The sequence below is a fragment of the Poecilia reticulata genome, linkage group LG8, assembly GCF_000633615.1.
Source record: "Poecilia reticulata strain Guanapo linkage group LG8, Guppy_female_1.0+MT, whole genome shotgun sequence".
Classification (NCBI taxonomy): domain Eukaryota; kingdom Metazoa; phylum Chordata; class Actinopteri; order Cyprinodontiformes; family Poeciliidae; genus Poecilia; species Poecilia reticulata.
Window position 1 is genome coordinate 20,295,078 of NC_024338.1, and position 15,576 is coordinate 20,310,653.

The 15,576-nt window shown below is 40.5% G+C and overlaps 1 protein-coding gene across 1 annotated transcript in view; it reads right to left on the reverse strand.

Annotated features, from left to right (window-relative positions):
* tmem104 (transmembrane protein 104) overlaps window positions 1–15,576 on the reverse strand; it is a 44,377-nt gene that overhangs the window by 2,357 nt on the left and 26,444 nt on the right. Inside the window, exon 9 of the mRNA XM_008416538.2 lies at window positions 6,944–7,037. Coding sequence (XP_008414760.1) covers window positions 6,944–7,037 — 94 coding nt within the window. The remainder of the gene's footprint in view (window positions 1–6,943; window positions 7,038–15,576) is intronic.

A 15,576-nucleotide genomic window follows, 5' to 3' on the forward strand; every position in this document is an offset into this window, starting at 1 on the left:
CCAATCAGGGCGTGACTGCAGGAGTTAGTCAGAGCCAATCAGGGCGTGACTGCAGGAGTTAGTCAGACCCAATCAGGGCGTGACTGCAGGAGTTAGTCAGAGCCCCGGGTCGGCCAGCAGCCAGCCGGGTCCTCGCTGCTCGTCACCAGGCGTTCTCTAAATGCACGGTGACATTTAGGAGAGCGGTGCGTTGCAGAGCGTTTCTGAACCACACACCTTCGCTGTCACTGAACGCTGGAGCCTGAAGACGTTTTCAAGGTAAAATTCAATCTTTTTTAAACTTTTCCATCTCCGCATTGCAAACACACAAAATCTTAAAGGATTTTAGTCTAGTACACTTTAAATACAAAACCAATTGTAGATCATTTTTAAGCAACTAAGTTGTTCTAAACAATCATTTGACAAACCTAATTTGGTTACATGGAGCAAAAATGTTTTTAAGTTTGTGCCGTTTTCTGCAAGATATAGGAGTTTGTTATTAACATTGTTGTATTCTGCAGCAGGGACAAGGTGAACTAAATATAACATTCAATGTTTTTAAGTGTCTCAGACACCCTAAAACACCCGTTTTATTTAACAAAAATAAATATGTAAAAATCAATTAAATCGTTAGGAATAATAAATATTCATCACAACAAAACATTTGCAAGGAATTTTGCAACATTTGCCCTCATGTATGACAGTAAATGATTATTTTTTGTTGACATCAATTATGGCCAAGGCAGCAGTGGAGTAGAAGGAAGAAATACTGCCACCTGCAGGTGAGCATTGGCATTAACATTTCTGCCCATTCTGTGCATAAAATTAGCAATAAAGTGTTGATTTTGCATGAAGTCACAAAAAACTGGAGGGATTAACTGATGTCATTTGGCAGCAAACAGAAAAAAACAGCTTGAATTGATAATATTTGATCACATAAGATTTTGTTTCTGTGACTCTCTGGAGTCTGGAGGGCCACAAAAGAAGCTATGGGGGGCCAGATTTGGCCCCCAAACCTCGAGTTCGACACACATAAACAGCGAATTGGGGTTGAAAATCAGTTTCTGTCTTTAAAAGTACGAAACCAAACAAACTTTGGAGGCTCAATATTTTTACCCAATCTGAGGCTGAAGCAGTTTCAGTTTTAAAGATTTTTATTTATTTTTAATGAAAAATGATTTAAAAGCTTTAGAAGACGCGTCTCATTTTTCACTTGAAGATAATCCTGAAAGAGGATCAGCTTCAATCTTCACCCTTTGCTTCCTACTTTTCCTTGAACTCAGCAGAATCACAGTGTGGGAAACCTGTTGCACGATTGTTCAATATTTAATGCATCTTTGGCCTCCGTCCAATGTAATCTCAGGGTGTGGGGGAAGCTCTGCTACTCCCAATTTAAACGTTAACCCTCTTATTACGGAGAGGTCGGATGGTGGGCAACAGACCAGCTTTCAAGGACAAAAAGTCTCTGTTGTTTCATCTGCAGCCATGAAGGGAGAAATACATATCAAGTCTTTTATTTGAGCTACTTTTAATCTTTTCTTACAACTCTGCAGTCACCCGTCTGCTGCTCTACTCCAGTTTCTACAAGAGGCTGTGAGTAGCAGGAAGGTGTGGGACAGGAGGAAGGAAGCTGCTCTCCTTCATCTTAACCCTCGGAGGCTTTCGCAGGAAGCGTAATCGCATGGAGCTTTAATTAGGAGTGCCTCAGGGCAGCTGGCTGTTATCGCATTACTTAAAGCAGCTTCTCCAGTTTGGACAGGACTAAGAGTCTGAAGTGGGACCTGAACCAGACACAGCTCAGGCATTTTGATCCAAGATGATGGATTTATTTCAGTGAACATTTTGTTGGTTGAAGTGATCCATTATGCTTCCTTCGACATGTTAATAAAGCACCATTTAAAACGTGCATTTTGTGTTACTTGTGTTGTCCGATTAAATTTTTAATTGGTTTGATGTTCTGGGACACTAAAATGTGACAAACATGCAAAAAAATTAATCAGGAAAACACTTTTTCACGCCGCTGTACTTCAGCGTTTGGTTTTTTTGATGTTTACTTCCAGCACTTTCTTTCCACAGCTACATATCACGTCTAGGTAACTTCAACCATTTAACAAAACCTGATTTATGTGACCTGGACGGGTCCGTCAGCAGCCCTGTGAGCAATGCTTCGACTTAACGACGCCCAGAGGAAACTCCTCCAGCTCCACTGTCTCCACCACAAAACCACAGTCACCAACTGCCTCAAAAGGAAAAGAAAAGATGGAAATCCTGCAGTAAATTCAAGCTTGGAGAGGAAATCCATCTCCGGAGAAACAAACTGGAGAAGCTGCAAGTCAAGCCAGAAATCAAGGAGAAAAATCTGCATTTTCACAAAAAAAAACCAACATTTTAAACCTTTTAGGATCCGATATGCTCCGTTTTCACGTTTCTACTCTCTTCCCTCCAGTGGTTTTAGAGTACGACAATCATCTCATCATTAATTAGCACCGACTCCCTTTCAGCACTTCCTGGGTTAATGTTGGCGATTAGAGGCTGCAGCTCTTCGCCCAGTTCCAGGCGGGACTTCTCCGTTTCTCTCCGCAGCAGAACTTTATCGTATGAAACCGATCAGCTCTGACGCCGCTTCTGGTGGGCGGCTGGGTGATAAGTGGCTTCGCCGCCTCGCAACGCGTTCAGCGATCTGCGATAGAGCCATCAGCAAACACAACAGAGCAACGCAGCGCATGTTTGACCATTCATCCTGCCAGGCTCACAAGGACGAGCCGGGGGATCCGAGCGCCTCTAGGCAATCTGACAAAACTGAAGTAAAACTACATGAAAAGATCCAAACGGGTCAAAATGTTCCTGATGCACAGCAGCATTCAGCCAGTCTCTTCACGGTGCATTAGTAAACTAACCACAGTAGACGGATGGCATGGACGTTTTTCCCTCCTGTTGATATCGGTATATTCGTTTTAATAGGACTGACATGATTAATCGGATTAAAATAATCGATTAATCGTCAACTGGAGTGTACAGACTCCAGAAAAAAAGTAAATTGCTGAATAACTGCAGTCGGAGCGGTTGTTAAACCAAATCTTTACAAATATATACACATCAATACCAAGTCGTTCATGCATTGGTTTGGTGTGGAGTGCTTCAGAAAGCTAATGTAAAATCTTCACCAGTTTGTGTTCATCCACCAGTGAGGTCTGCACCATGATGGACGTCTTACATAAACGATCCATTCTGCCACCGTCCGATCGGTTTATTCACTCCTAACACGAACTATGGTGTCATCAACTGAAATGAACAGAAAACGATTAAAAAAAAAACAAACAACTTTCATTTTGGCATGAAAATGCAGCTTTAGAGGCAGATCCAGCGTCCCGACGCCGCAGTCCTGCTTCTGATTTCAAACAAAGTTTCTCAGCACCTCTGAACTGTGATTCTGCTGCACAGTTCATTAAGACTGGCTCATATTTCACTGTCGCCCTGCGAGCCGCCTGCTGAACTCCCAATTCAACAAGCCACCAGAGTCCCAGATGACCTTCAGAACCAGCGCCCCCCTCCCCCTCGCTCCCGAAATGCCACCATGCAGACGTCAACGCGCCTGCGGCACTTTCCAGCCTCTTCATGCCATATTGGTAAACTAAGAGCTTTAGATGGAGGCGTGAAGGTTTGTTTTTTCACTGTAGAGATTTTAGTTTATGTTTTGAAGATGCAGAAAAGAAAATGTCTCATTTTAACTACAGTTGAAACCATCAGATTAATCATGAATAATCAGATCAATCAATTATTGCAATTATCTTCCACTAATTTACTAATTGATTAATTGTTAACTATGCAGACTCAGAAAAGGCCAATTTTGAAAGAACAGATTAAGCAAAAATTCACAAAAATATATGTTTTGCATGCAAGATAAAAAAAAAAACGAAATATAATCAAACATGTATTTAGTTATTAAACCAAAATATAATCAGCAGATCAGATTTTATCAGACTAATCCAGTATGACATCAAGACGTACCAGCAATGCAACAAAGAACTGGCTAAAGAAAAACCTCGGAGTTGCTGAGTCAGACCTCAATCTGACAGAAAATCCTCAAACGAAGCCGAAGCTTCGAGTTGCCAAGCGAAAAAACTTAAAGAATCTGGAGAGTTCAGATGAGAAGGACTAAAATCCATTCATGATTAATCGCTGCAACGATTAATCATGATGAATACAGACATGGTCAACTAATTTAGTAAATGATTAACCGTTAATTGGAGACAAATTATTATTGAAAGAACATTTTTAGAGCAGAAGTTGGACCAAAACTTGAATTGAAAATATATATTATTTGCATTTAAGATGGAAAAATCTTTGTCAATATTTTTGTACCCAAAACTCAACAAGCAATTTCAACTTCACTTGGTTCTAATTCTGTTAATCTCACATTCAGCACCTTTTGCTGTCCAGTAATTAGCAGAATCTAAACAACAAGTGAAGCAAAAAGAGCTTTAAACATGTTGAGGTTGGAACCATTTTAAGATGATTTAACTCGGGCTGAAACAATTAATCAGATTAATCAGACTTATTGCATAATAAAAATATTTTATCATTTAAAAAGGAAATTACATATTTGTTTAATTTAACCTTTTATTGTTTTTGTAATAGTGGTTAAATGAAAAATTTGTAGAATGTGCCATTTTCATATCCGATCAACCAATTAATCGGTTACTAAATTAATCGTTAGGTGCAGCCAAATTCAAATACATGCAAATAATGTTTAAACCTTCATGCAGAGACTTTATTTGGGTACTTATAGCAGGAGAGCAGACTAACAAAACCAGCAGGGATAAGCAACATCTGATACAGGATTTATGTAAATGTAGCCGGTCGATGAGTTTCTCCAAAATGAATCACTGCAGAAGAAAAGGGTGATTAATTAAAAGAAAAATGGCTGATTCCTTACTGCGGTGTCACTGTGATTGAAATCTCTCTATATCTTAAATTACTACAAACATGTAGCATGTCTCCATCCGTTCCTGTGAGAGCAGCGCAGCAAGTGGAGGTGGCAGGAAATGAGACTAAATAATTACGTTTTCTCACCCTGAGGAGCTGCAGACACGTGCCAGCAGTCTACAACTCGCCGTGTCTGTGCTCTCCTCCTCTGGACTGAAAACAAACTCGCACCGCCAAAGACAGAAGAGGAGCGAGGTCATCGGTCAGGATTAATGATTTAATTTACAAAGTAGGTCGACGGTTCGCTCGGCTTCTCAGAGCGCCGCCAAAAACATCTTAACACCGAGAACAGAGGAGTCCGATTCTACAAAGACAAGGTCTCCACTTCCACTGGGAGGGAGAGAGAGAAGGAAAGGAGGAAGAAAATGGAAGAGGTGGCAAGAAGGGAGGACTATAAAGGGGAGGGAGGGTAGAAAAGACGGAGATAAAAGGAATTGGAAGACAAAGAAATAGAAGGAAAAATTCTGCAGCACATCTACATGTTAAGTTTGCCATAGTAAAGCTAGCATAGCTGACCAGCTTCACTTAATTAAAACTTATCTGGTTGTTGAGTTAACAAAGTACTCTGTCCATTTTTTAAAAATGTATCACCAATAACTAAGATTTAGTGCGTTATACTGACAACTTGAATCAAATTATATTCAAGTTGTCATTATTTTTTTTATATCATAAAATTATTTATTACTTTTTGTATTAAATACTGACAACTTGAATTTATTTTTGATATAAATGATCACAATATTTTGATAAAATTCCACGTCCGCATCGCCCACCGCCTTCTCACATCAACACAACAGAAACCAGCTCTTAGCCATTTCAGCTAATATCTTTTATACCTTAGTTTTGCTTCCTGCGACGTTGTGAACACAAAGAAAGCAAATCCTGCAGCCGAGACATTTTAAATCATTAGCCTGAGCAGCAAAGAGCATGCCGTAAAGCGACACCACAATCAATTACGCCGGGCGTTCAGAGTGAGGAGCAGCGGACAGTGCATGGAGGCTGCTGTGTTGTTTATGAGCGGCTTGTGATTTCGGCTTCAGCTCCTGGATGGACGGTTTATTTTTGCCCGTCGCCCCGGTGAGTGACGGTCCAATCAGGCTTGGGACGGCCTGTCAAGCCTGTCAGGCTGAGGAATGAGAGGAGATGGGAATCAAAGACACGGGGCAGAACCGAACCGTGATGGACGGACCTGACCGCAGCGGCCACAAAGGCAAAAACAGAAACAGATGATAAAATGGAAAACGGCTGCGACGAGCCGGAAACGCAGGACGAAATCGGAAAATCAGTTTTACTTGAAAAGTTAAAATGCTGTGATCCCAGAAAAGGCTTCAAACGAGAGTCGGCAGGAGGAACAGTAAGTCTCTGTAATCGCTTTCTGTCCGACTGTCTGAGCCCGAGGAGAAGCTGCCCGACTCGTTTCCATCACCGCTTCAGTTCGATGAGGTTTGCCGACGCTCGGCTCTCTGAAGGCCCGACTACAGCGTTTCAATCAGCCTGAAGCTGACCGGGCCATTACAGCCTGCACTCCTTCATCAGACATTTCACTCCAGACCTGCTGCCGTTTGGCTTTATTCACCTGTTGACGGCCGATATTAGACCAAACATCAGCTGTGGGACGCATGTAGTCCTCTTAAGAAATCAGTTTTACTCAAGTTTTCAACTTATTTCTTCAAAAGTTTATCATAAAGGCAACTTCAATGTATTGAATTCAATTTAAAACAAGCTCCTAAGTCTTACAGAAGGTTGCATGTAAGTTAGTTTTGTCTTATTTCAAGTGTACTGAGATATTTACACTAGAAACTAGATCAGAAATACTTGATAAAAGTTTGGTTTTGCAGTGAAACGTTTCCTGACAGCAGCTACTAAAGTAATCTGAAATATTGCACTTTTACATAATATTCCAATGTTTTTCAGATGTTCTAGTTGATGTTATTTTAACAGAAAAATCTTTAACTTCTAGTCTTTGGTTTCCTCTTACCGATCCAACGCATGAGTGAGGTGAGAATCTGAAGATATTTGGTCTTCTGGGCGTTGAAGAAGGTGAAAGGCCCCAGCAGAAGGGTGAACACGCTCTGCAGGAACAGAAAAAAAAAGTATTTCACTCGTCTGTGACAAACTCAGAACAAAATAAAAACAAAAAGGAGTTCCTAGCTTGCAGAAATCAAACTCGGAGCCACATTAAAGCAGCGGTTGAGTTTGAAACCTGCCTCACTGAGCGCTGATGAGACCTGGGAGAAGCGCCGTAAAATGTCAGCCACTGTGAATAATGCCATAAATGTCAGAGTTAGTCAGCATTAGAGCTCGATTTACAAGGCATGAATATGAAGTCTTATGCAAAAAGCTGCAGCAGAGACACTTTTAATCTCAGTTTAATTGTTTCTGAGACGGCAGAATGTGCGTTCACTAAAAGTTAAGTGATTTGCGAGGTTGTATGTTGGGAGTTTCCTGCAACTTCAGCTGGTTTCTAAACCCGACCAAGAGATTCGACCCTTCAGAATAAAACAGTTTTACCCGAGAGTGTGAACACCAATTAAGTTAAACATAGAAGTGAATGCTAAGTGAGGTAAACGGTTCAGAATATTTATCCAAAATGTTAATAAGTTTTCAGAAACGGGAAGAAAAATTTGACAATTTCAAGAAACACATTAAAACATTGAGAAATGTGGCGTTTCTCCAAGGAGAGCAGGGGGATGAAAACCACAAAAATCAGACAAATTCACAAAGAAATATGCAAGCGAATAATCTAATACGCTCAGAAATCAACAGAAACGTTTTAAAATTCCCCGACTAAATCATTAACATGATTTTATAAAAGTACAAAAACTAATACGAGTAAAAGATAAAAGATCTTTTATTGCAGCAGTTTACAGTAAAAAAGGGACGACAAGCTGGAAAAAGGGAAAAAGAAATAAAGAATGGATGACCGAACATTTAGGACTCTTGTCTTTTTGTGGATTTTTTTGTGGAATGTAAATAAATTATTCCCAGCTTTTTTTTCCACTTATCCAAAATATCTGAAAGAAAAAGCAGGTTGGGAAGCTGAAACAGTTGGACACAATGCTGTGTGATACGCTATTGGCTGGCAAAGCAGCCAATCAAGGAGTGCTGTTCATTTTCCTTGTATCTGATTGGCTGAACGTCAAAGAGCAATAAGACAGATGTTAGCTTCTGCTGTCATCACTGCATACATCAACACAGGCATGTTTGGTATTTGAACTATTAAAACGAGATTCAGTTTTTCTGGATCAGATAGACAATACAATTTAACACGTATTTTAATTCTTTTTGTTTTGTTGAGACTGAAGGCTGATGCATCGGACGTCGAGGCTAGCGCCAAGCAGGATTAGCATCTGGTGAACTTTTGATGGTTCTTTGCACCAAAACCCTGCAGAGAAAGTTTTTATTCCAGCTGGTTTTGTGTTGTAATGCAGTCCTGATTGAGTGAAAAGAGGCCGTTTCTTTCCCTCCATCCCTCCATCCATCCATCCATCCCCGTCTCCCGACACTCGGTCCGCCTGCACAGCGTGAGCGGCATGTGATCTCACAGGCACTCATTGTGTGCCATTTCATGTGAAGAGCAGCCTGCAGGACGTGCACACAGGTCTCTGAGGACGGAGTGAGACTTCAGCTCCGTGGCGGCTGACATGTAAGAGACAGCAGAGCGCAGACATAAAGACGGCGATTTAACACCGAATCCATCAGGCGTCCAGGGCCACTTCCTCTGAGAATACATTTGAAAGACGGATAATAAAACAAGACACTTTAAACCAAAATTGACTAGATTATTCGCTAAAGAGATCAAAAACATGCACCTCTGCAGTTATAAGGCAAAAAATGCAGAAATATGAGGCTATATCACATAAAAACATTAAGATGAGGAGAGTAAGTCTGAATATTGAAATATAACCAGCTGTCCGCCTGGCAGAGTGCAGTCAAAGCTCAATCTGAGACAAAGCATAAATCTGCAGGAGCCATTGAAGGTAATGAATGAACCATTATGAAGAGAGATGTGTCTGAAGATGGAAGAGAAACTGACAGCAGTATTTTAGTCAGAAATGAGACTCTGCAGCGGAGCAGCTTTACTTTCTGTCTGTAGTCTGCAATATGGCATCACAAATGGGTCACAAATGTCAGTTTTACACACATTTAAGAAAAAAACGACGATGTGGTGCTGAACTCAACCCAGGATTCAGAGGACAAAATACTCTGAAGTGGCGCTGAAACGATTAATCGTGATTATTCAAATAATTGTCAACCAATTTAGTAGTAAATCTCTTGAACAATCAATCAACCCACTCAGAGCAGTAATTAACCCAAAATTAAGAAAATTTCTGTTTGCATTTAAAAGATGTTTTTAAAAACATGAACATGTTCAACCTAAAACGTTTCAAGCTTCACCTGGTTCAAATTCTGTAAAAAAAAAATTAAAAAAAATCTCCCATAAGCACTTTTTGAAATCTAATTAGCATTAGAAAAAAAAAACGGATTACATTTGTTTCCTTCAACATTTGTTCCAATTTCAGCCGTTTTGGTTTCTTTCCCACTGCACTGTGAGCAACCTGTTCCCCTCCTCACCTGTGGGGGCGCTGCAACCAGAGCTACTGAAGGAAATTACAAAATCTCTGAAGATGACAACAAAAAAGGAGTAGCATCAGATTTTAGCGGTTGGATGATTTGTCTTTGGCTGAAGACTACGAGCCATTCCTCCCGCTAGCGGTAGGCTAGCACGTTTGTTTTGGTTGTATTTACCCAGAATGCCCTGCACTGTAGTCCACTTCCTGCTTTTGGAGTGGTCTCCGACCTGCTTGGCGTTCACATATGCACTCGAACTGCATCAGAGTTCACTTCAACCTAACGGAGACGGGTTTGTCTGCGGACCAGAGTTTGATTAGCGTTCATGCCCCACCAACCGGACCGGGGGATTAAAGCGGACCAAACAGGACTGGTGGGAACGCTCCCAGAGTATCTTGGGGTCTTATTGGTCATGAATGACGGGGCGGTGTTCGGTGGCGTGGTTCAGCCTCTGCAGTGATGATGCACCAATCCGTCATGGAAAAGACGGAGCTGAACCAAGAGGCGAAGCTCCAGATTTACCGTTGATCTACGTTCCTGCCTTCACCTCTGAACAAAAGAACGAGACAAGCGGAGAGAAAGGCTCATAAAAGCTGCTGTGCATCAACTAAAGTCACATCATTTCTTCAACCATCTGCCACATAAACCCTTTAAAAAAAAAACAAATACCTGCCTTAGCTGGAAACAGCTGTCAATGAAACCAAAAAATCCTCCAGAATCAAGATGCATAAAGAATTTCATAACAGACAAATCGAAGCATGCTGGATATAATGCATTTATTCATTTAATACTTTGTTTAGGCCGCTTTACTGATCTAATCTCCGTCTGGTTTGTTTGCAGACGTACAGATTTTCTCTGCGCTTTCTGCCTCCTAAGCACAGAAGCTGCTTACGCTTCACGCTCAGCTTAATAAATTTAGCAATAAACAAAGACGTATTCTGTCAGGGGAAAAGTGGCCTGAATCAATTCTCTCAGGCAAACACGGCGGGCTTTTCTCCTCTGCAGCAGGTCACTCATCAGCGCCGAGCATTTCGACTGACATCAGGAACAATCTTTAAAAACAACGACAGCAGACATTTCTCCTCTTCAGCCGAGGCAAAAGCAGAGCGTCTGGGTGTAATCACACAGCTAAATGAAAAGCAGCGACAGCCGAGTCAGGGAGACTTTAACGAAGCCCAGAGCGATTCTTTACGACTAATCAGGTATTAGCAAACACAAAGTGCTCATGTATACAGCATGTGATAAAGCAGCTACTTGGCGCTCTGCAGAAATGAGAACGATAAGATTCACAGGTGCAGTATCATTTATCTATCATTTATTACTGGCTGTATATTAAGCACACTACATAATAAAGTTAGTATTTTTTTAACATATTTCCAGGACTTTTTTTTTGGAGGTTTGTGTGAAATTAATGATAAAGTGCAATTTATTTAATTCATCCGTTTTTAAAAGTATTCAAATATTGTCTTATGTTTAAACTCTAGAAACTCTTAAAAAATTAACTGCAATTTTAAAAAGAGGCACAAGGTTTTTTTTTTTATACATTAATACCTTTAAAGCGTCTGAGATTTGGTTTGATTATTTTGTTCATAAAAGAATCTGACTTTTATTAGCTATTGGCATTTCTTAGAAAAATTTTGCTGATCTGCTACAAATGGCTTTTTGTTTTTGCAACAGTGTTAAAAATAATTAAAATGTTTCTATCAACTTTTCTGTTTGCACAAAATCATTCTTAGAAACCGAGATCTTATTTTGATCCATTTTAGGGCCTCCTGTCACTTTAAGCCCAAATTAGCTGCTGCTAAGCCACGCGCCCCAACTCAACGTTTACACTCACATGAGAAAATGGCTGCAGACAGATGCACAATCATACAACCGTACATATTTGAAAAGCAGAATTGGAGCCTCCTGCACAACAAAAAGAATGCAGCAAGTGGTTTCTGGATGATAAGTCGGCAACGAAACATTCGTCTTTTCCAGCAGCCATTGTACTGCACATGCACTGGTAAAACCAGCTGATCAAACCTCCTGGTACTCAACCTGGGTTGCTAGGTAACAGCATGTGGATCATTATGCAGGTTTTTGAAACGGCTCGTTTTCCAGACACCAAAAGCCATCAACTTGTGCCAATGATTAGCTGGATGTTTTTAAAAATGTTTTATTCAAGTGTTTTTAGAAGCTGTAGAAACCGAAATGGAAAAATAAAAATGTGTAAAATGTGAATTTTGTATAATAAAATGTAAACGAGTCTCGAGTCATGGACATAGAAAGCTGATTGAAAAAATGATTGGAATGCAAATATTGCACTGGGAGTGCAGTACTGAACATTACTGAGGTAATGATGGAGATCTGACTTATTGTGCGGCTTTGACTAGAGAACAAAATAAAATCCCGCGATTTCTCCTCATTACAGCCTTAAAGAGACACAAACTTCTAAAAAATAAGCTGCAAAACGTTGACATTCGCTCTGTGAGCCGCCATGTTAGGACCAGAAGAAAGTAACTGGGTTAGCTCATCGTGAATGAGCTCAATAACCCGCCGCCAACTGGCAAACCAAACTACAGCTTCATATTGTTTAGGATTTATGCAGATGGGATGGAGAAAGTCTCCAACTGTCGGACTCATGAAACCAATGCTCCCCAGCTACGTCCCAACGCATGAGGCTGCAGTAAACCCCTCCAACCAGTCGCTCCATTTAAGTAATTAATCAACAGATATTTCCAGATGCCCGAGGGCTCCGAGACGCCGCCCTGGGGAACGCCGCGACCGTTGCCACGGCTGCCAAACGTTGCAGAGTTTGTGAGATAAACGATTCTGGCTGGTGTTGCATCAGATTTGAGGAGATTTATTGGTGAAAAACCCAACAGACGAGCAGCGATCATGTTAACAAGAGGGGAAAGCGATGAAGTTCTGTAATTACACCCGGGTTGGTCCAGATTGGGCTCCAAAAATCAAAGAGACGAGGACAGCAGGGATTATAAATCCCAGTCCAGAATTTAATCCCAATCCTAATCGCAAACAGATTTCAAACTAAAAATGCTGAGAGAGTGATTAATGAGTCATTGTTACATGTGAACTTTAAAGTTAATACAAAAAAAAACTGCCATGAGATTAAAAAAAATCTTTAAATTAAACCTGAGAATAATAAAACTAGAATTTACGTCAGAAAATTTACAAATTTTATATTTTTCCTTCTATTTAGTCAATTTTATTTTTTGATTGAAAGTTTTAAAACGTTTGCTAAATACAGACAAGAGTAAATATATTTATGTAATATCTGTAAAAAAAGAACGATGGACAAAGGAGAGAGAAGCAAAGACAGAAAACAACCAGATTAAATCAAGTGGAGAGGAGTAAAAACAATAAGGACACTAGGGAGAAAAGCAAAGAAAGAAGGAAAGGACACAAGGGAAAAAAATAAATGAAACGGACAGAAAAAAATTAAACGGAAAAGCAAAATGGAGGCTGGCACGATTGTTTCAAAGTCCTGCTACTGAATTTAATGCCGATGTGTTAAAAGTATTTCTGTAAAATGTCACAAGATGCTCGTAATTTTCGGTGTTTTCCTAAAATTACGACTTTATGCTGGTAATTAAAAAAATAAAATCTAAGTCTTGTATTTTGTCATAGAATTGACCTGAAATGAACTGAAGCTGTAAAACAAGATGGCCGCCCTCAGTGTGCATTGGTAAAAAAAAAAAAAAAATCCAGATTTTCCGCAAACTAAGTCTTCAAAAATCAAGGCAAGTCTTTGCCTCCATAAAGCAAGGTTGCTGTTCTCCTCCTGGGTGTTTTCATGTTGCAAACTCTCCTTATAAATTGAAATAAATCACTCCAGCTCCTTTACGAACACAACAGCTGCAAAACGGCAATAATTCAACTCCTCTACAGCTACATGCATCGTTTAACTTTAATTAAGAGCCTGAGTGGAGGAGACCTTGAAGGTGCGAAGAACAGACAGAAGAAATACCAGAAACAACAACACTGCTCACTTTCTTGGCACAATTGAACCCTAAACTTCTTTAAGGTAGAAAACAAATGTAGAAACTGATTTAAAGGAAAATACAGCAACCTGCGACTGCATGGACAAACAACAGACATTATGGGACAATTCGCTGCCTGGATTCTGACATGTATGATGAAGGAGCGGAGAGCAACCCGACTGAGGTGGTATGGAAAAGAAATTACATAAAATGGGCCATAAAAAGCCCAGGAGATGTTTACAAACCTGATGATAGCCATAACAAGTGAAGTGATTCACTGAGCACACGGCGGCAGGGAGGATGGGGAAGAAATGCCAAGATGCTCCGAACACGATTGGAGGTGATGATACTGCAGAGGGGAGTGGAAATGACGCCTGGTAGGCAACACGGCGCACTTGATACCTTCTGGAGTTAAACGTTTGTCACAATGAAGGAGTGACTACTGTTGGCAATGTTAATCACCAGAAACAAATGAACAAAACCTGACCAGCATTACGGCGAGAGACGCTGAATATCCCAGTAGAGACGCACCAATCCGGCTTTGTCTGGACAAAACCCAGAACGGGATTTCTCTCAGATCCAAACTGCTAATTAAGGTTTAGACATGCGAGGCTTAACAGGGTTTCATAAACGCAAATTTAAGACTTTCAAATACCTTTTTAAGACCATTGTGACTAGAATTTAAGGTCTGTAGAGCCACAGAAATGTACAAACTGGGTTCAACCAACTGACAATAAATTTGCATTTTCCCATTGTAGATGCAAAACGGGTAGCTGTCCTGCTGCTAGGGCACATTAGCTAGCTAGTATACCATGTGTTAGCTAGTCAATATGTCCTTTATTAGTTAGCATTTCTTTCCCGTTAGCTAGCACCGACACTCTGCTTAAAGACAAAAATTTGAATTTAACAGAAAATAAACATTATGCATTGATGAATAGCCCTAAGCTTTACTCAGCAGTGGCGTCCCCCAGGGGTGTGTTCTCTCCCCACTCCTCTTTTTGACCCTGGACAAGGATAGGTCAGGAAAAGGGCAGCCAACATCTCTGCAGACCACCCACATGCTGGACACCAACTGTCTTAACTTTTACCATCATGTTGGCGCTACAGAAACAATTTCTTCCTCCAGGCTGTTTACCTTCAGCTACAGTAGCAAGGTTATTTCTGACTTTCATTTCCTTTAAAATGTAAAGAGTATTATGGTTCAGAACAGGCAGAAAACCCCAAACATGTTTAAATATTTGACCCAATCAGGGATAAATTGTCCGATTCCGGCCAGCAGACTGGTTTTGCTAAAGCTTTTCTTTTAATCAGTTCAAACTGTAGTGCAGGTGAAATGTTGGGACATGATTCAGCATAAAGGGGTCTGAATGATAAGGATCCACACCCCCAGAGATTAATCAACTTTATAAACTGAAAGTTGGTCAATAAAAAGACAAATCCTGCGGCCTGTAAACTGGAAAAACTGAGACGCAGTCGCTGCAACGCCAGGGTAAAGTTTCTGCAAACCCTGGAACAAAATGGAACAGTTTATCTTCTTGGAAATACTTTGTTTTTGCCAACAGCGTAGATGTACATTCATGTTATTAAGCGAGAGCACCAGCAGTGTTTTTTTAAAAATCCAACTCTTTTCTGACTGGAGGAATGGTTTTAAGCAGCAGCTTCAAAATTAACTCCCAGAATATCAGCAAAAGCAGATTTACAACAGAGCGACAACAACCAGAGGCGAGCGCCGAAGGCCGACTCAACTCAAACACGGCCAACTGGTTATTAGACACCGTCAGCTCTTTGTGATCATAGATAGAGTGAAAGCAGGAGGAGGAAGACAACCTGAACAGAAGATGAGGAAGATGGACGGAAAGAAACGAAACGACACGCAGCGTCTTTAAGTTTCAGGGTTTTATAATTTCTTGAGCAAAATGAGCTAAAATGGAAAAGATGTCTAAAAGAATAATTACTAATAAATATTTCAGAATATTCAGTGACAGAAAAACAATAAATGATGCAAATGTAAATGACTGAGCTGACACTATTTACCAGTCAACCTGGGTTTGACCTT